General features: G+C 40.7%; 1 protein-coding gene across 2 annotated transcripts; it reads left to right on the plus strand.

Moving 5' to 3' along the window:
* Positions 1-4,504: 4,504 nt before the first annotated feature.
* Positions 4,505-20,765, plus strand: C8H16orf46 (chromosome 8 C16orf46 homolog). 2 transcript variants are annotated; one of them, XM_019711088.3, is made up of 4 exons: positions 4,505-4,641; positions 10,961-11,048; positions 14,179-14,435; positions 16,248-20,765. In XM_019711088.3, exons 3-4 carry the CDS (start codon positions 14,226-14,228, stop codon positions 17,226-17,228), a joined length of 1,191 nt encoding a protein of 396 aa, XP_019566647.3. In that variant the 5' UTR covers positions 4,505-4,641; positions 10,961-11,048; positions 14,179-14,225; the 3' UTR covers positions 17,229-20,765. The 2 variants fall into 2 exon arrangements, with proteins under 2 accessions (XP_019566647.3, XP_074170632.2); XM_074314531.2 differs by lacking the exons at positions 4,505-4,641; positions 10,961-11,048 and adding an exon at positions 11,076-11,845.

Below are 20,765 nucleotides of genomic sequence, written 5' to 3' on the forward strand. Positions count from 1 at the left end.
AAAGAAATTTAAGCCGTAACAATGAAAGGTTCCAAGAAAATGTTTCCTTTTAGTCATAAATCTGGTTTTTCTTAAACAAAAATCTAATTGCCCGATAATATTAAGTACTTTTTTGATCATCTTAAATATCATGAAAAAGAAACCACTGACATTATTTTTCTATCATGCTAAGTTAGGAGAGAGAAGAGGAAAAACAAGGGATGGTGGAAGTTTGATCAGTATAGCACATGGCATCCTTAAGAAAGTTAAACCACATTTAGGTTTCCACTTAATGGGAACAGAAGTAAAACTTTATGAGCTCAGACACTGACTTAGTGAATATGTTTTTTTAGTTTAAACATATTTAGAGTGCAAAATGGTATTTTAATTAAGCCAACTGTAGTATGCTGATATTTTGAGGGGAATATTATATACACATATAAATATATATGCACACACAGCAGACAAACTCCTCTATCATTATTCCAGTTACAGGAAAAGGAAAGTATTCAGACACTATCTTCTGACGGTGAACAAACAGCAAATATGAGAACCTAGAGAAAGTAGGTAGGTAAATAAGTAAATCTTTCCTGCTCCTCAGCAGAAAGAAACCATTCTTTCCAAGACTGCCAATGGCCATATCACTGCTGAGCTGTATCTTTGCACCATTATCAAAAAAGTATCCAAGGTATACTGGATGATTGTCTCCCTATTTGTGTAATTATTATTCAGGTTAATTAATTTGACTGCGTTGGAAATAGAAAAGGGTGAGTAATAATTACACAGATATACTCTTCTGTTTTGAAGGTACTCTCATTACCTTCTTTGATCTTCACAACAATAACCATTTCACAGATAAGAAAGGTGATGGAGAGGATAAGAGATTAAAAGCTGGGACGTCATGGTTAGGATTTTCATATTTCCTGATTCACTTTTCATCAGTTCCTTAGCAAATATTACTATAAAAAATACTTAAATGAGAATCTTGGAGGGGGAAGGATGAATGTTCCACAGTGTAAGTACATCAATGATTGTAGTTTGAAAGAAACGGGCAATTTTTTATTCTGTCATTCTTTTTCAAAGACACTTGCTCTTATAACCACTCTGGGTTTTTTCCAAGAGCAGACTATTAGGGCAACTTTCTCTTTTACTATTCAGAATGTAGAGCCAATTCAACCCTCATTTCTATTATAGTGCTGTCAAAAATAACAGGCGTTGAATGACCCTCCAAATGGACTAAATCAACAAGTCATCAGACCTCATATTCCTTTTGAATAAATAGAGCAGCTTAATAAAGGTTTTGAATAATGCTTTCTAATAATTAAAACTCAAGAAATGGAACAGGTTACCCTGGAAGTGTTAAACGAATTTTTTGGGGCCAGCCTGGTGGCTTAGGTGGAGCACCGTGCTCCTAACACCGAGGTCGCTGGTTCAATTCCCACATGGGCCAGTGGGCTGTGCCCTGTACAGCTAAGATTGTGAACAACGGCTCTCCCTGGAGCAGGGCTGCCATGAGCAGCTGCCATGTGCTGCCAGGAGTGGCCAGAAGCACTGGAAGGCTCTCTGCATAGGCATGATAGTATGAAAATGAGGCTGGTGTTTCAGATCAACTCTCAGCAAATTAAAATTTCTGAAGTTTCCCAATTTTTCTGGGGTTGCTATTACCCACCTTCAGTTTTAAAAAATGCTAACTGCCCTCATTACTGCTCAGCAATCACTATTATTTGAGACCTAATCTCACATCTGCCTTCTTCAGAGAGGGCCCTCACTGTATATCAAGATCAAATTATTTTTCTTCCCTACAACATGGTTTTACTACTGACCATCTACCCTCACCAGTCTTTTCCGTTTTAAATAGACTATTTTTTAGAGATTAGGTTAAAAGTTGAGCACAACGTACTTTGCACGTACTCTCCCGACCCCATCTTTCTGTTTTTGAAACATCCTTTTGCCAACTCTGAGATTTTGTTGTACCAGAACTGCTGATATATCTTGATTCAGTCTATACTGGCTTTTTCTAAACATGACTAGCCAAACACAGTTGTCTCTTAATGTTTCTACTCAATCATGCTATCGGGCTTCTACCTGCTAGACTTCAATAGTGATTACTAGCCTATTTAAAACATGTAGGACACAATTAGTGTGAAAGAAATCAGTTACCAGATCTTTCAACTTCCATACGTACTTATGAGAATATACTTTTAATCAAGTTTAATTAACAGTCATTTAGTAAATCTTAGTTAAGATTTGGGGATACTTCCCACAAACTGAGAAAGTAACTTTAATGACTGGGTAAGTAATCCTGCTGGTCAGATGGTATCAAATTTTCTATTTTCAACAGAACTGAAGGAGGACCTAAGCAAACTGATAGATCATTCAACTTTGTTGTTGATCACTATGTGATTTCTAGTGTGCAAAGAAACACTGCTATAACAAAACCTCTTTCAATGTGCATCTTCATGTGAACAAGATATCCCAGCTTACATCTATAAAAAAAATGGAATAAAATTGGGGCTGAATCTGTCTCATTCTAATAATATGTAGTATTTACCCATAGATACATGGAATATATTCCTCTCTTCCCAACTGATTAGGAATAAAGGTAATTCTCAATCTGGAAAAAAGTTGAACTGTTTTAGTTTTATGGTCTTAAAATTATTTTTTTTAATTTTTTTTTCAAATTATATCCATTTGTTGCAGAAAAATGACAGTACCATAAAAGTCTCTGACCATAAATGTATGTTAGAATAAAATTTTGTGGAGAAAGCAGAATAAATACAATTATGAATTTAAGGAGAAAAAGCAAAAGAGAAACTTCCATCTTTTAAGTTTATTCATGTATTTTAAAAAAATTTTTATTGGGGAACAGTGTGTTTCTCCAGGGCCCAACAGCTCCAAGTCGTTCTTCAATCTAGTTGTAGAGGGTGAAGCTCAGCTCCAAATCCAGTCACCGTTTTCAATCTTTAGTTGCAGGGGGTACGGCCCACCTTCCCATGTGGGAATTGAACCAGTCTCTTGTTGAGAGCTCACGCTCTAACCAACTGAGCCACCTGGCCAACCCTATTCATGTATTTTTAAATAGATGTTAATGGATATCAAACTGCCACTAAGATTTCTTTCAGGACTTAAAAGAATAATGTAACATTTTAAAATGCAAACATTTATGATACTCTGGAGATCACATCCTTTGCTACTGTTTAAATTTAGGATTAAAATTTTTAAAGTTTTAATACGCACACACAAAAATGCGATGAGGTATTGTTTTATGTACATTTATTTTTAGAAACATGCAGGCATACTATTCCAGGTTGTGAAAGACAAAGGATCCAAATATGTGTATTTTAGGTAAAGAAAATTATACCTTAAAAAAAGTCATATTCTAGAAAAGTACTTTGTTCTAACATCTTAGAACAATGTAATATATTTATATTATATAAAAGTCTTTCCACGGACTTATTTAAAGGCTAATTAATACTGCACTGTACGAAGCAGTAATATCTTTCCAAACTCCTTATAATCACAATGATATATTCTAATATTTTTCTACAGCAGAAATACCCTTCTAAAACCAGAAAGCGTAAGGGCTTTGGAATCAGACCTGAGTTGGGTCCAGGCTCTACCACCTAATGCCTGACCTGTGGCATATGTTCCCATCCCTGCTACACCTGGAGATGCTCAAAAGTAACCGGCACCAAAAGTGGGAGGGCAGGAAGGGGTAGCCTTGCACTGTCTTCAAGGAGTTACTCAGTTGATTTAAGGACGCGAGGCTACATTTCTTCATTTGTATAACACGCCAATACCCACTTCACAGAGTTGTACTGCTACACAAGTTCCATAAAAGCTAGTTGATACCACCAGCGGATTCAAACTATTACAGGACTGCCCAGCCACGTAAGCAGGCGCCGAAAGTTAAACAACAATGGATCCTACTAGTATGAAGCTTTTGGCCTGCGTCACCTTAGCACCGTCGTTCTCATGGGGAAGGGGCGATATGGGGACAGCTGGCAAAGCTGGGGACATTTTTAGGTGGCGTCTCGTAGGTGGAGGCCAGGGATGCTACTAACTATCCTGCAATGCGCACGGGGCACTCCCTCAGAATCATCCTCCGTCCCCAGGACAACAGAGTGTAGGGTGAGAGGCCCGGTGTCTGAGGGAAAGCTGGTCCAAAGGGTCCTCCCTCTCTAACTCCAGGGTCCCGCCGGCAAACAGCCCCTACTTTATTTCCCCGAACGGGGCTTAAGGCTACACAGTACCTGGTAACGCAGCCTCCGGTGCTTGCAGCCGGCCACGAGCTCCTCAAACGCACTGGAAGGTGGGCGGCCACGCAGACCCTGCAGTCAGCACACGTCCACCGCCATCAGCCAGCGTCGCCGTCCGCGCTCAGTTTTGTTGAACGAGGTGGGCCCTACGTAACTTCCGCTACGAACCTCCGCGGGCCCGCCCCAGCGCGTCGTAACCCAGGGCAACTGTCGCCCTTACCTACCAGCGAGGACTAAGCTGCCTCGGGATCTTCCACCCCACTGGCCCCACGTGAGGGTGTGAGCAGCGGCGGCAGCTTCCCCGCGTCCGGAGCAAAGCCCCGCACCACTCCACGGGCGGCAGAGCGAGAGGCCTGCCCAGTTCGAAAAGCTGCGCTCTGAGGCGGAGAGGCGAAAGGGAGAGGTAGCGCGGCCTGGGGAGCAGCAGCACGAAATGGGTGGGGCAGTGGGAGGAGCCGTTGAAAGGGCGTGGCATCGTGAGGGAGGAGCCAATGGAGGGAGGGGAGGGGCTTGGTGGGGTAAATAAGGATGTTTTGCTGGAGGGGTTAGCTCTTGAAAGAAGAGAAGGTATCTTTTGTGTTATGGTAGGAACTACTGGAGGAAGGAGAGGAGGTAGATGAGGAAGAAGGATGGCTCTTGGAAGAAGGGGAGGAGGCTGCAGGGAAGAGAAGAGCCAGGTGTGAGGTGCCTGAGCTTTAGGAGGGACAGGTTGGGTGTATGTGTTTGATGACATGTTTTTATATAGATTGTAAGCTGTGTGAGAGCTGGGAAGACGGGCATTGTTTTATTATTTTATTGCCAGTGTTGGGCATCTAATAATAGGCAGTTAGTGAATAAATGAATGTGAGTGGAAAAAACCGAAGAGTTGGAGACTGGGATTGTAGTAGAACTGGTCCGATCCAAAGAAATAGCTGTGGGAACCACCCGCCTAGGAATCATTCTATGAACAATCAAAGCTGCTGTGCTCTGTGGGCACATAATAAGCACAAGGCACAAATAGTAAACGTGGGGAGATAAGATTTATGCTCTTGAAAATGTGAACAAATTGTACAAGTTGGGTGGTGTATGTGCTTCAACTTTGAGGCAAAGGTTCAACTCCTTGTCAGACTGTTCCAAAATTGTGAATTAGATTGAAGTCCCAATGTCGTTTTTCCTTTAGAAACTGTATTACCAGGGGTCAGCATGCTCCAGCCAATCTTCAAGACCTATTTAACCAGTTCACAGGAACGAAGCTTACTTAGCTTTGTATTAAGAAAGTTAACTTCCGCTGCGGCTAACAATGTTTCTATTCACTGATTTCTTTATTCAACACATTGAGAAGGATCCACTGGAACATCCATTCAGAATTCCGAGTGAGGCTGCCAGAAACCCATCTTTCCCTGGCTGAAATTCTGACATAGATTAAAAATTCCTTGAAACTTCAAACTTCTAGGAAGATGGGGGGAGGTGTGGAGACAGGGTGTAGAGCCAGGGAAGTAGTAAGGAGTTTTGAAGAATTTCAGCCTGCCTTTGACATAAACAGCCAGCTTTTGACTTAAACACCCTGGGTTTTTCACCTCTCCTGACCATCAACATTCCCCCCACCAAGTGTAGGAATCTATGGTAAGGCTTTTGTAGTCTGACTATATTGACAGCAATGGCAAATACTGTGTATGGCTCATGTACTACCACACTCTTCTATGTTTATTCCCTAACAGACATCATTAATCAATCACAGAACTCTTTCCTCTAGTGGCCAAGTCTTAAGATCCTTCTCAATACAACACCCTAGGTAGCCACTACTTGTTTGGAACTGACAATTGGAACATGTTCTTCATCCCTAATGTAGACAATAAATGTAAAAAGAAATTAATAGCCATTAATTTAAGGAAGTCCTGTAAATTAATTAATAAGGAAGTACCTGTAAACTTCCTTAACTCTTGGTAAGATTTGTTTTTGTTTCATTAGGATTGCCTAAATTGATGGATCAGGCATCCTATAGATGAAATTTAGAAATGTAGGACAGATCATTGTAGAGTGAGGTGAACTTACAGCTGGTTGGATAATTAGTAAACACCCAAGTACTAGGAATATCCACAGGGCATTGTCCTTTACCCTTTCCTCGCCAACATTTGTATCAGTGATTTAAATGAAGTTACAGAAGATACGTCCATTGAATTAATGGAGTCTTAAAGTGGGAATGGGAAGAAATGGCCAAACTGTAGGATGTCAGATTCAGAATTATCTAAGCAGGTTGGGATGATGGTCTTTGGACCACCCCAAAAAGATTTTAGAAAGGATCTGATATATTTGGATGTCAACAGCTAGTGTCACGTGGGGACTCATGCAGGGTCTGTGCTCCCGCTCCCCACATAAGAATGCAGGATATGGTGAGGCCAAAAAGGAACATACACGGAGCCATAGATAGGGGAGTCATATCACTATAGTCTCGCTGGCGGCTGGGTGGGAGAAACAGGAAACAGGAGCCACACGATCCGCAACCCTTACTCCACCTCTTGCTAGCTCAACCACCATCTTCTTGCTAGCCCCCATTTTCTGCTAGTGTAGCCAGTTATATTAGTGGCCAGTGGCTCACTGGTTACAGCTGACAGCCAACTAGCCACAGCTGATAGCCATCCAATAACAGTTGATGGCCATTTACTACCCAAGCCAGCACCTTTCCACGTGAGGCCGAGAGCCTGGAAACCGCACTACTGGCTCCGTCCCCACAGCTAGCTAAAAAAAAAAAAAAATTAAAGGAAATCAGCATCATGGATATGAACTGAAGAAGAAGGGATTATTAACAATTCATGTGAAAAAAAAATCTAGAAGTTGTAGTTGACCTCAAGCTCAGTGTTAATCAAGATTGGTATATAGAGTTTCAAAAAAACATAGCCATCTTTGTTGAATTCATAGATGTAGATTTCAGATCAAAGGGAGTCAGATTTCAAACAGACACTTCTAGACAGACTGAATTTAAAGTATTGCCCTCATTTCCAGATACTACATTTTAAAGACATTGACAAGTAACTGCATTCTTAAGATAAGGGAATTTGAGATTCTTGTCTGAAGAAATGATAGCTGTCTTCAGATATTTTTGGCATTATCATATGCTGTGTTTGGGAGGAACGCCAGGAAAGTAGCAAAATTTGCAGGCTTGCAGATGTCTTGATTTGAGAACATTCTAGTCTTAAAGCTGCTGCTGGAATGAAAAGAAGCATGTAAAGTAATAAGTTCTCAGTTATTAAAAGTACTTAAGCATGTCTAACAATAATGCCTGACCCCAGGTCATGAAGATTTTCTGTTTTCTTTTAAAAGTTATATAGTTTTATGATTTATATTTAGATCTAGGATCAATTTTGAGTTAAAAAAAATTTGGCATCTGGATGGCCAGTGATTGGAACACTATAGTTGAAAAGACTATCCTTTCTGCATTTAATTATTTTTGCATCTTTGTCGAAGATCAATTGGTTGTGTTTGTGTGAGTATATTTTTGGGCTCCCTATTCTGGCCCATTGATCTATGTGTCTCTCCATTCACCAATATCATACTGATTCCTGTAGCTCTATGGTGGTTTTTAGAACTGGGTAGTGTGATTCCTCCACTTTATTCTTTATTTGCACAATTGTTATACCTATTGTAGTTCCTTTGCATTTCCTACTAAAGTTTAAAACCAGCTTGTCAGTACACATCGATAAGAAATCCTGGTCTAGATTCTAATCTTGATATTCAGCAGTTATACTTCCAACTTCTTCTTTAAGATTGTCTATCTATTTATTCTTAGCCCTTTATATTTTCATATACCGGGGTGCCAAAAAAATGTATACACATGACTTATATTCATCTTTGTTATCGGTATATATTGAGTATTACAATTTTAATACAGTTTTTTCCTTTCTTAAAATGTGTATACAATTTTGGCACCCTCTATACATTTTAGAATCCAAAGAATTGAAAAAAGTTTTAAGAAAAGAATTATCATGCTGTAGGCACATAGCCTTACCTTTCCAATATCTACAACTTCCCATTCCCGGGGGCCCTGGACTGTCTTCAAGGACCATTAATGTCCACATTTTAGGTAATAACGTTCTTAATACATAAGAACTGTTTGCTTTGCATGACGCATCTGATAATAGCAGACTAATGTAGTACCAAGACATTACTACTGGTCACCAAAATCTGGCTTCCTTTTCCCTCTGGAGATTTAAGAGGAAGTGTAATCCACTCTTCTCCTTAAAGTTAGCCAATGCTTTGTGAATTGTTACAGCTAATGGCCTGGGGATTGAAGTCTTATATTACTTCCAGGCAAAAGCATCTAAGAGTCAGTTTGTGATTCCCTATATTCGCCCTCAGAGTTGGCTATGGTTTCCCCATTATGGTGCCTCTGTTAGTTCAATTCCAGAGTGAGGATAATATGGAACAGAGTCCATGACATATGATAGACATGTAGCATATGTTAGAAATAAACTTTCATTGTTTTTTCATCACTGGGGGGAAAATTAGAATTGTTTGTTATTGCAGCATAACATTGCCTGTCTAGATTAATACTAGGTAGTGGAAGCTAACAGACAGTGCCATGCCAAACTGAAGTGTACCCTGGTAAGCCTGCCAGGGCAACCCTTTTCCAAAAAGAACCTGGCAGCTTGAGCCATATCTAGGGCAAACAAACTACAAATAAAAAATTCAGAGTTTTATTGGGCTTTTTAAAATATTAGGTTGGTGCAAAAGTAATCCGGTGTTTGCAATTATTTTTAACCTTTTAACCTAGATCCATTTCTAACTTCACTTTCATTGAAATGATAAAATAACCACATTATCACCCTCTTGATCAAAGAAATACAAAGTACCTTTCTATACTAATATGGCATCCTTCTGTCTCTTCTTGTGTCTTCTGCTATCCCTTAGTTTCTCATCATCTACTAGCCTTTTGGAAATTTGTGTTCTTGGTCATGTGGTCTCTTTTTTTTACATAGGTTTTACTTTATGCAACATTACTTATTTTGCAAGTAGTAGATATGGTCATTGTCCTTAGTTTACATTCATTTCACCCCCTCCCATCCCATTTTAACTTTTATACAACACATGCATGAGATCAGCAACATAAAATGTGCCTTTTTCTGGACTCCATTGTAATATTGGTATGCCTCTGCCACTGGCCCTTTATAATTTAATAGAAGTCTTTGTTCATTTCAGGAGCAGGATGCTTTGTATTCTAAGTTACAGATTGGTTTGGGTGTTAAAGCTACATTGATTTTGCAAGATGTATAACAAAGAGGCAATTGGTAGTCTCTGTACTTCTCAGTTAATTAAAAATCTGCATGATCATAATACAGTATCAGAGATCCAAAAGGTAATGTCTTTTTTTTTCTCCTTCATTTCTAGCCTTCCTTTTGCAGTGCAGTAAATTCAGTGAGATTGCCTTGGGTACTTTGACTTAAGAGTAATTGGACAAATACTGATAGAGTTGTCTAAATCATCTTCATAAACTCTATTCTCTGATTTTTTTATACCTTTGTGGTACACCTGTTCTTTTTCCATAAGTCCTTGTGCAAAGTTTTTATTCTAACTTAAAATTATACAAACTGTGTTGTCTATTCTTTGATGCATTTATTTCAGCTGACTTACTGTGAAGATTCATTGTACACTCACCTTCACCATTATCTCACATTTCATCTCTTGAACCGTTCTGATAACATAATGGCTTAAAAGTTTTTGTTATGGAAGACTTCACGCTTACATAAAAGTAAAGTGAAGAATACAGTTAACCTCCATGTCCTCATACCCATCTACAACAAACAGCCAATTTATGGCCACTTTTATTTCATCATATAATCTCTAAGCCCAACCCCCACAACCCCCACACTTCCCATACTCCTTTCAGGATTATTTTGAAGCAAATCATAATTGCTTATGTTTAATTGGTAAAATAAAATAAAACTATGTTACAGTTTTGTGTTTTTCTGATCATTTCCTTTCCATTTCTGTCTTTAAATGCTACTCGAAGAGATATTTTTCTAGATCATAATGAATTTCCATAGGCTCTGTTTCATAGACTCTTATTCATCTTCTTTATTTCATTTCCAAAATATCTTAAGTTCCTTGATCAGTTTTTCCTTGGGTTTATTCTTATTTATCCAAGCATGCACTTTTGGATACATTTTCTTCTTTGTACATTTTGGTTTGAGTCCCTTCAGTAGCACACATCATAGCCCTTAATACCTTGTGGCCTACGTCTGTGTGCCTTCCTGCTTTGTGCTCCAAATCCAATTTCCTAGTTGCAAGTACAAATGCATTTTCCCATGGTAGCATTTTCATTATGATCTTCGTGTTTCCGTAATGTGATTTTCTTGGAAAACATTAATAAGGATTTTGATGTATGCTTTATAACAGTGATTCTCAAATTGAATCAGGTTGTAAAGCTCATGGGAAGTCAAGAAGTGGAATAGCATGAGGTATTGATTTACTTCAAATCTGTAAAGCAGGCATAATTTTACAGAAAACAAGTGTGTCATATCAATACAGATTTCTGCATTTCAACATAAAAGTCAAACTGCATGTAATTTGTAAGAAGTCACATATCTACTCTTTTAGGATCTTCGATTGCTTCTTGTGCATTTCTATTTGTCATTTCTTATATGAGCTGGAAGACAAGAATGGCCAATAAAACTTGAAGGCACATTTTTAGGAGGAAAACGTAAAATTAAGACCATTCTTTCCACTAACTGAATCTTTTTTCTAATTAGGAAAAGACTGCCAATGTTGTTTTAGCAGTGGAGCATTTTCATCCAGCTTGAAGAACACCAGGGTTCCAGAGGACCACCTAGCAATCTGGTATGGAGGAGTCTGACCATTTGACTAAGAATACTGTGTGTACTGACTCCAAGATGATTCTTAGTTTTCAGTCATAAGGAGTCAGTATAGTTCCCATGATCCCCCATAAAATAAGTAAAGTACTTGTAAAAATGTAGAATTTATAACAAATGTGTAAAGTGCTTATAATAGTGCCTGGCACATAGAGCTATGTAACAATAAGTTTTATTACTACATTATTACTGTTACCTGGGTTTCTTTTGGCACTTTGTAATATCATGTGACTAGGACCTCTAATGGTGCCCTCACTCGGTCCAACTCTACTGACTCCAAAATAGGGGCTTACCCAATATTGCATCCTGGGCCTCTGCTGTTCCTCTCTCTGGATATACAGAGAAAGAGGCAGAGATAAAGACTTTCCCTCAGATTTCAAAATTCTCAAGGCATGTGGGAAGTATTAGGTTGGTACAACAGTAGTTGTGGTTTAAAAGGTTTAATTGCAAAAACTGTGATTACTTTTGCACCAACCTAATAGTAGAAGGTGCTGGGGATGGTTAACCTGAAAGAGAAAAGAATACAATGGAACTTTTGCATAGGGCTGTCAGGAGGCTGAGGCAATGGGCTATCTCTGGATCAATGATTCTTCAACCTTTTGTAGGGACAGACTGCTTGTAACTGAGGCCGGCCCTTCCCTGAAAAACTGATTGAGCATCTTCAGAGGCATCATAGACCTCCTGAACCCCATCCATGGATGGGAAGGCTTCCCATCACTGAGCCTTGCTGTGGAGGGCGAAACTAGGACCAAGGAGTAGAGGATGGTAAAACGACAGGGAAAGCAGTGTTGGTTCAATATAAGGAAGAACTTTCTAACAGAGCAGTAGTTCTCTAAGTTTGCCAGGTTTTAGAATCACCTCGGGTGATTTGAAAAATCATGAAGGCAAGGCTGTGCTCAGACCGGTTAGAATCAGAATCTTTGTGGGTGGGGTCTGGGTATTTTTATTTTTCGTAAAGCTCCCCAGATGATTCCAAGGTGTAGCCAAGTTTGAGAACCAGTAAATTAGAGCACTTTGCATTTGAGCAGGGTCTCTAAGTAGTGAATGCCTTGTCAGTGGAGATACTTCAAGCACAGAACATTTTTCTTACTGATTTGAACATTCTAAAGCTCTTTAATCTCTCCTAAGCAGTATCTATTTCATTACTATAATAACCTCAAGTTTAAGTTTGTTTTATGATTTAATGAACAGCTTTGCTTTTGATTCTCTGCTTTTCCCCTTTCGAATTATATACATGCGTATTAAGTCTGTGGGGTTTTGGGGGTACAAATGTAGTTGTAATTCAGAAGAGTACAAGGTTTAGGAGCTTCTTTGTCCTGGGCAGTGACTGAAGTGAAATTTCATAATATGAAAGGATTGGGCTGGTTTGTACAATCTGTCAGGTCCTTAATCTTGTTTCTGTTTGTAACCAAAATAGCCCTTCTAGTTTTTAGTTACTCGTAATAGAAGTTTCTTCCTTTCAGATCTCATTCCTTTCCTCTGATGTCATATTGTAAAAAGATTAGAATGTCCAAAGATATTTGACCTTCCATAGGTAAATGGAACTTTATTACCATCAAAATGCCACTTTAAGCCTAAGTGAAAAAGCTGAAATAGTAATTGAACAGATACTGTTATAAACAGTTACTTACCTTCACCTCAACGGAAAATGAAAAATGTGGGTTTCTTGGGGTGAGAGAAAGCAAGGTGTATGATCCCCAGTGGACTCATTACAAGCAAGAACTTCCTCAAGAAGGCACTGGCTGTTCTTTAGCACTCAGCTGGATCATTGTCAGTCACTGCTTAGGCATTAGAGCAGGGGTGTCCAAACTTTTTTCAACGTTTTTCACCAAGGGCCATATGCGGTAAAATACACAAACAGCCTGGCCACTTACTCGAGGTGAAGTACGTATTGCCTCACCTGGTTTATTTAAGTAAACTAAATATATTTTTGGAATTTCCTGCGGGACAATAAAAAATGGATCGCGGGCCACAGTTGGCCCGAGGGCCACAGTTTGGACACCCCTGCATTAGAGTTCATCTATGCAGCTTGTGGGGTCCCCAGGAGGAACTCATCTGTGGGAAGGTATGATAATCATGCTCTTTTCATAGATGAGCAAACAGACCCAGAAAAGTAACTTACCCAAGGTCATGCAGCTAATAAATAGGATTGGAACCCTGGCTGTTTGGCACGGGAGTGGTCTGTGCTCATAATCAGGATTATAACCTTCTTAACCCTTTGACTGGATTATGAATGCCAAGTCCCATTTTTCAACCTGGAAAAGCATTAATTAAAGATAGATAGTATCATCATCATCATCATTACCATCACCACCATCATCACTGTCACCACCATCCACTGTACTAATTTCCTAGGACTGCCATAACAAAAGGCTACAGACTGGGTGGCTTATTGTCTCACAGTTCTAGAGGCTTAAACCCAAAATCAGGGTGTCGGCAGGGGTTGATTCCTTCTGACGGCTACAAGGGGAGGATCTGTGCAGGCCTCCTTTCTTGGCTTGTAGATGGCCATCTTCTCCCTGTGTCTCTTCACATCTTCTTCCCTCTATGCATGCTTCTACATCCAAATGTCCGCTTTTTATAAGGACACCAGTCATATACGATGAATTAGAATGAACCGATTGACTTAGTTCAGACTACATGCTCCACCAGTTTCTGCAGAAGCCTAAGGATCCCCAAGCCGATATCCAGAGTTGTTGGGAAGGGAAAGAGGAGGAGACTGGGGTGCATTAGTGACACACACCCACCGCGATTCTCTTCATGTTAGCACAATATCATTTGGACATTTTTGGAGTGGAGGGTAGGGATGCTTAAACCTACTTTACTTACAGTAGTCTGTACCCCATCACGAGGGATAGAGGCTGTGCTAACATCTTCCTCTCCTCTTTTCTTCACTCCCAACTTTGATCTTTAATTAAATCCATTAGTCTGTAATTAAAATTAGCCTTATCTTTGATAATGTCAATAGTTGACAATGGGTGGTTTTATATTTCTTCTCAGTTTATTTCTGAATGTCTTGAAGAAGATATTGAATTATTGAATTGCTTTTTTAAAAAAATGAATATTAAAAACAATTCAATCCGCGTTTCAAACTACAGGAAGAAGATGTTAAAAACTTTAAGCAACCACCATAGTAATCACAGTAATGGATCTCTGCCAGAAAAATGAGACTGAGTTAGAAAATAGCGAAAATAATGAAATTCAAAGCACAGAAGGAACTGAATTAAGCTACACTTGTCCAGATGAAAAAAGAGAAAAGAATCATGTTTGTTGTCTTCTCAATATCAGTGACATTACACTTGAACAAGATGAAAAAGCCAATGAATTTCTTATTGGAACTGGATGGGAAGAAGCAGTGAGTACCTTCTTGAGTTAGCTCCCTTACACATCAGTGTTTTGATGCAAGCCTTTTCTTTTACTTGTTTTTCAAAAATAGTTACTATTACCAAAAAATGTGTCATCAATGAAATATAGAAACCTTTGGAACAGAGGCAAGATATTAATAATGAGATTAGTAGTACCTTTTATTTAGTATTTATGGCCACCTAGTATTGGCAAGCACAGTGCTAAATGCTTCATGCGCATCTCCATTCCACCTCACAATCGCCCTATGCGGCAGGTATTACGAACAGTCTCACTTTTTGGACAAGGATACTGAGGCATCCAAAAGGTGAAGTAATGTACCGATGGTCAGCCAGCCAGTGGCCAAGATCTGGACTCCAGCTCCTTAACTACCAAACTTCCTGAGAGTTCTTTCCTAGAGGTTCCACTCAGAACCCTGTGAATTTATTCTTCAAATATTCTTCAAATCAAAAATAGAATCCTAACTTTAGAACTATAAGGGAATTTGGTCTAATCCAGTGATTCTCGGGCACCACTTGGCAATATCACAACTGGGGGTAAGGGGCAGGGGATGCTACTGGCATCTAATGGGTCCATGCCAGAGGTGCTGCTCCACATCCTACAATACCCAGGACCGCACCTACCACAAGGAATCATCCAGCCCTATCTTAGTTGGGCTGCTTTAACAGAATAGCATAGATAGGGTGGATTAAGCAACAGACAGTTACATCTCACAGTTCTAGAGCGTGGAAGTCCAAGATCAGGGTGCCAGCATGGTTGGGTTCTTGGTGAGAGCCCTCTTCCTGGTTATGCCCTCACATGGCCTTCCTGTGTGCATACAAGTAGAAGGGGCCGGGCAAGAGAGAGAGATTTCCTTATCTCCTCCTCTTCTTATAAGTACATTGATCCCATCATGAGGGCTGAACACTCTTAACATCATCTAACCCTGATTACCTCCAAAATACCATCACACATGGGATTAGGGTTTCAACATAGGAATTTTGGAGGGACACAAATGTAGAGTCCATTAACAAGCCCCAAATGTCGGTAGTGCCAAGGTTGAGAAATCCTGATCCTCTTGGTTTATTTTATAAATACGGAAACTGCGGCCAAGATGAGGCAGACTGACTCACCCAAGTCCACCGGACAGTTGAAAGAATCATGTCTTCAAGAGCCCTGCTCTAACACTCTCTCTACTGTACCGCCCCCCCACTGCCACCTGAAGCATTTATGGCCTTCCGTATGCACACTCCCCTGCCAGATAAGTCAGGGCTATAGACAGTCCTATTTAAAAATTTAAAATAGAAGTTTAGAGGGCTCATTTTACTACTGAAGAGAACTACTTTGAAATACGCAGTGAAGGGTTGTTGGAATGGCCCTGCCTCTGCTCATCCTCTCCCTCCGGCCCCTCCCTGCAGCGTTCTCCCTCGGGATGGGAAACAAAGCCTGGTACAAGAAGTACAAGGAGGCCTGGTAGGAAGGGACAAGGATGGACCGTTGTGACTTTATTTGTATGTAATAGTTCCAAATTCATTCAATGTACATCTGAAAAAATACAGTCAGCACATCAAGGTGGCCATTTACAAATACTTGCTTAGTATCTTAGTATTAACAAATTCTATTGCTAGTATTGCGGATTTACAAATATTATTGCGTTAGTATGAGCCTGAAGTAGGTAGTAAAGGTTGAAAGAAAACAAAAAGATAAGTCTATTTAAAGAAAAATATCAGTTCAAATAGAATGGCCAACATGGGGACGTGGCCATAGTTGGGGCGGCTAGAGTTTGGGCAGCTCAGCTGACAGTAGCACGCTGCTTTATTTGCAGGTTCATGGCTGGGGAAGGACTTGTCCAACTGCCTGCATCTGGCCCAGGAAGAAGCTTAAAAAAGCGAAGGTGGGAGGAAGTGCCAGCAGCTGCTTACTCTGTATCAGTCTCTCCCAAGGGAGCCCTGAGACCAAGCCTCAGTCTCTGGCCACGAATTTGGAGGAGGCAGGCTCAGAGATGTCTCAAGGCAGCCCCTCCCAGACTCAGAGACTCCCCCAAGGTTCCGCCACTGCTGCCAGGGAGATTAGCAAGATCTGCTTACCCTCCTACAGTCAGAGAGAGAAAAAAAGTCTGCAAATAACGGAGTTTATTTGGTGCATGGAAGAGTGGGCCACCCCTGAGACTGGGGGCAAGGACCCCAGCGGAGGCCCTGACAGAGGTCCCCCTATCTCAGACGCCTTGACTTCCAAAGCCCTTTTAGTTCTGCCTCCCCTGAAGGCTTCAGTCCCAAACAGCTTGGATGTTCTGGATCAGAAGAGTAAGAACTTTCTCTTGCAGCCAGAAGAGAAGGTGCTGAGTGTGGGAAAGGATGAGTATGTGGCTTGTGCATATGGATTGAAAACAGTTGACAGAAATGATGGAAAGAGCCCCATTGAGCTGGCCAAGCACCTTAAGGTCAGCTGCACACAGCCTTTCGCTCCCCCGGGAGCCAGGACATCCCTGCTGGCCAATCCTGAGCGGCGCTGCCTGCACTGGCCCCTCCTGCCTGACACAAACCTGCTCTGCCCTCCCAACCCCAACAGTGTTCCCCGTCTCACCACCTTGCGGCTTTTGCAGAAACAGGGAATGCAAAGCTACAAAGCCAAACTCACAGCCAGGGAGCCGAGACCTCCCATGAATACCCAAAAGTGTGTTCTCAAGGAGGCCAAGCAGGAAAACAGGCCCCACACATTGGAGACCCATGTGTTCCCAAGACCTGCCCTGCCGTTCCTCACAGTGAGCAGAGTTGTTATTCCCATCTCCACTCACAGACTCCTCTGAGTTGCCACAATACAAATCCCTGTGAATAAGCACCGTTTGAAAGTCCTTCATCCTCTCTCCTGCCCCCATTCTCTCCTCTCCCTTCTCCGATACTCTTCTTCCTCTTTCCCTCCCTCCCTTTGTCCTATTTTTGTAGTAGAACCAGAGGAAATTGAACCTTATTGTATGGGTTTTGATTTATTCTCAAAACCCCCATATTTATGTGCTACCTGCCTCTGTTGCTTAGTCATTTACAAAATGCAAACTGGTAATGCCAGTCTCATCCTCTGCCTGCCTTACATCTCCTCTCCCACTGGAAGCCAAGTGGATAATGGGAAATCTGAAGAGCCTCCATCAGTGATGCCCCCACGTCAGCCCCAAGCTTACTGGAAAGGGCTCGTTCTGCCCCACCCCAGTGCCTTAAGTTACGTATACCGGGCTTGTTTGGACTAAATTATTTCCCAGTCTTTTAAACCAGGCAGATATGTCTGTTGCCTCATTTTCTGTTACAACAAAGATCTGAAACATTGCTTTAATAGAAAAATCCAGCCTGTGTCTAAATGAATATCCTTGCGTCCAAGGTGAGATATCCTTACATCCATGGATATACCATATCCGTTGTATCCTATGTGTCCAAAGTGACATATCCTTATATTGTAGCCTCTTGCTAGTCTGTCTGGGAAGTTTTAGCCACAGTTCCATAAAATCCATCTTGGGAAGTGGGTTAAGAATAGTTATTTGAAAACAGTGTCACTGTGATTACTGTCACTCCACATCCTTCCTCCATCCTTACTTTGCATCTGATATTTGGGAATTCTACAACTCCAGGCAGACACTTACAGAATGGGGCTGCTACTTTCTCCCTTCTCCTGTCTGGTCTCCCCCCTCATTTATTTCATTGCATATTTCCTGAAGTTGTATATAAATTAAACATTTGTAAATGAGTTATATTTTAAATGCCAAGTGACGATGCTGTGTAGAGAAATGCTCTGAAAAAAACATTTTGTAATATGAATAACCATTTAGCTGCTCTATAATTACAGTTTGAATTTGCTTAAGATAGGTTGCACTTGAACTCTGGACTGTATTTGTAAACATCTTTCCATCATTTGTCTTTGTAATGGCTTGTCTGTTAGTTTAGGTGTTTTCATTTTGTTGGTTTGTTTTTATAAAACACCAAAAGTGCAGAAATGATTATAGTACAACAATCATTAAAAGGTATAATTTGCCTACTTAGGTTGGACACTTCTTTACAGTCTAGAAGCAATTTTTAGGTTCTGTCCATAACTTCTCCCCTGAATGAAGAAACCGTCTGGATTCCAGCCCCCAGAGGAGGCCCCGATTTCCCAGTTTCTGGACAGTGGAGGTGTTGGACCCAGTACTGTTTGAGGACCCCTCTAGCTATGGCAGCTTGCCCACCTAAGTCAGTGGTTTTTCAAGCCCCTTTTTATAAGCAGCAGAATAATGAATAAGCTCAATATGTGAAACAGTCAAAAGTATTTGATTGGGAGGGAAGGGTATGGACCAGCATGAGTGAGGGGTGGGGCCCCAATACTCAGCCTAGATGTACTTACTTCCGAGATCTTGAGGCAGTTTGAAAACACTAAATTACAAAAGAATATTTCTTTCTTGAGAAGAACTCTTATTGAGATAGGGTTGTAAATTCTACAGATTTTGGGGTAAACATATAGTAATAATTTAGAATTAAGAGGAGGCCCAGTCTGAACAAAGGAATGACCTAATTTACTAAAGATTCATAGTATCCCTTTTGAGCAAGTAATTAATTTGGCCAACAAAATATTGAGAAAATTCCTCTGTGAATACATAAGAATGTTGTGCAGTTGGCATCTCTTTGTTAGGTAATTATTCAAATACCTGATCAAGTCCTTCTGGGATCTTACTTGCAAAATGCAAACTAGTAAGAGTGAAGACCCATCAAACTCCAAATACCATGTTTCCCCGAAAATAAGACCGGGTCTTATATTAATTTTTGCTCCAAAAGACACATTAGGGCTTATGTTCAGGGGATGTCATCCTGAAAAATCATGCTAGGGCTTATTTTCCGGTTAGGTTTTATTTTGGGGGAAACATGGTAACAATCTGCCATGCCCACAGGATTTCTGTACAATTTTTGAACAGTTATTCATTAAAGGAAAATAAATGATCCAGCTATTTATATTTGATCTGATCAATACATTCAGGAAAACCACAAATCTTATTAGCCCAGGTTTAGCTTGTTTCTCTGTGGATCATGTCACTCTAGGCCTTGTCCCACTTTCCATTCAGATTAATCAGGACGTCCAAACTGGCCTTTGATGTCCAAGTCTAGATAAAGGCTAAGTGTTTACTAGAATGCAGTCCCTATTAGTGTTCTAGGTCGCTAAGAACACTTAACAGGTGAAATCTTGCTGTTTTAAGGAGTCAAGCACAGAAGGTGAACGGTCTTCTTCCTACCTCAAGGTGACGATCTCAATTAGGTTTTGGTTCCTCCAGTCCTTTCCAAACCATGCTTTGGAGGGCTCTGTGTTTTATCCCTCATTTATTTTGGATGTCTCATTAGTAACTTTCCAAACTCCTCTATTTTCCTTGAAAACTTAAAAATCACCATGTGGAATTGTGGCAGCCCCTGACACAGGGCTCCTACAGCACCTGAGGTCACCTACTGGGTGAGGCTTGGCTGTGGCCTGGGGGTGCTGCTGAGGGTCTGGCTGAGGCAAGGGAGGGGCCAGAGGGGCGGGAAACTTTTTTCTCCCATTTATTTTCAGCACCACAGGAAGTTTATGACTGGTTCACTAAACCTCTACATGTGAAAGAACCGTTAGCAACTTCATTTGTTTTAATCTGCCTATGCTCTAAAGAAAACTAGTAATCTCTGAATAAAGGATGGAATTTGGATAAATACCATTGGTCCTGATATTGTTCACTGGTCCTGATAACTCTTCACTGCGAAGGCTGTTTCTGTGGCTATTCACCCCAATTCTCTTGACTGATTTCTGTAATGTAATTTCAGGAAAATGCAATGTCAGAGAGAGATTTGTCATTATGGTAGCTACTTATAGAACTTTAAATCTGAAGAGTTACTACTTAGGCACATATCTCGTTAGAGAATGATTTAAAGGGTTTTAATATACCACACCTTACAAAAAAAGGTGAGAAAAAAATGATACCAGCTTATAATTCATTAATAGTACTAGACACTCAAATATAGCTAAACAAAAATTTTCATAAGGGCCAGCCCGGTGGCTCAGGCAGTTAGAGCTCCATGCTCCTAACTCGCTGCCGGTTCGATTCCCACAGGGGCCAGTGGGCTCTCAACAAGGTTGCCAGTTCAATTCCTCGAGTCCCACAAGGGATGGTGGGCCCCGCCCCCTGCAACTAGCAACGACAACTGGACCTGGAGCTGAGCTGTGCTCTCCACAATTAAGACTGAAAGGACAACAACTTGAAGCTGAACGGCACCCTCCACAACTAAGATTGAAAGGACAATAACTTGACTTGGAAAAAAAGTCCTGGAAGTACACACTGTTCCCCAATAAAGTCCTGTTCCCCTTCCCCAAT

Source organism: Rhinolophus sinicus, chromosome 8, assembly GCF_057876585.1.
Source record: "Rhinolophus sinicus isolate RSI-liver-muscle chromosome 8, RSI-T2T, whole genome shotgun sequence".
Taxonomy (NCBI): domain Eukaryota; kingdom Metazoa; phylum Chordata; class Mammalia; order Chiroptera; family Rhinolophidae; genus Rhinolophus; species Rhinolophus sinicus.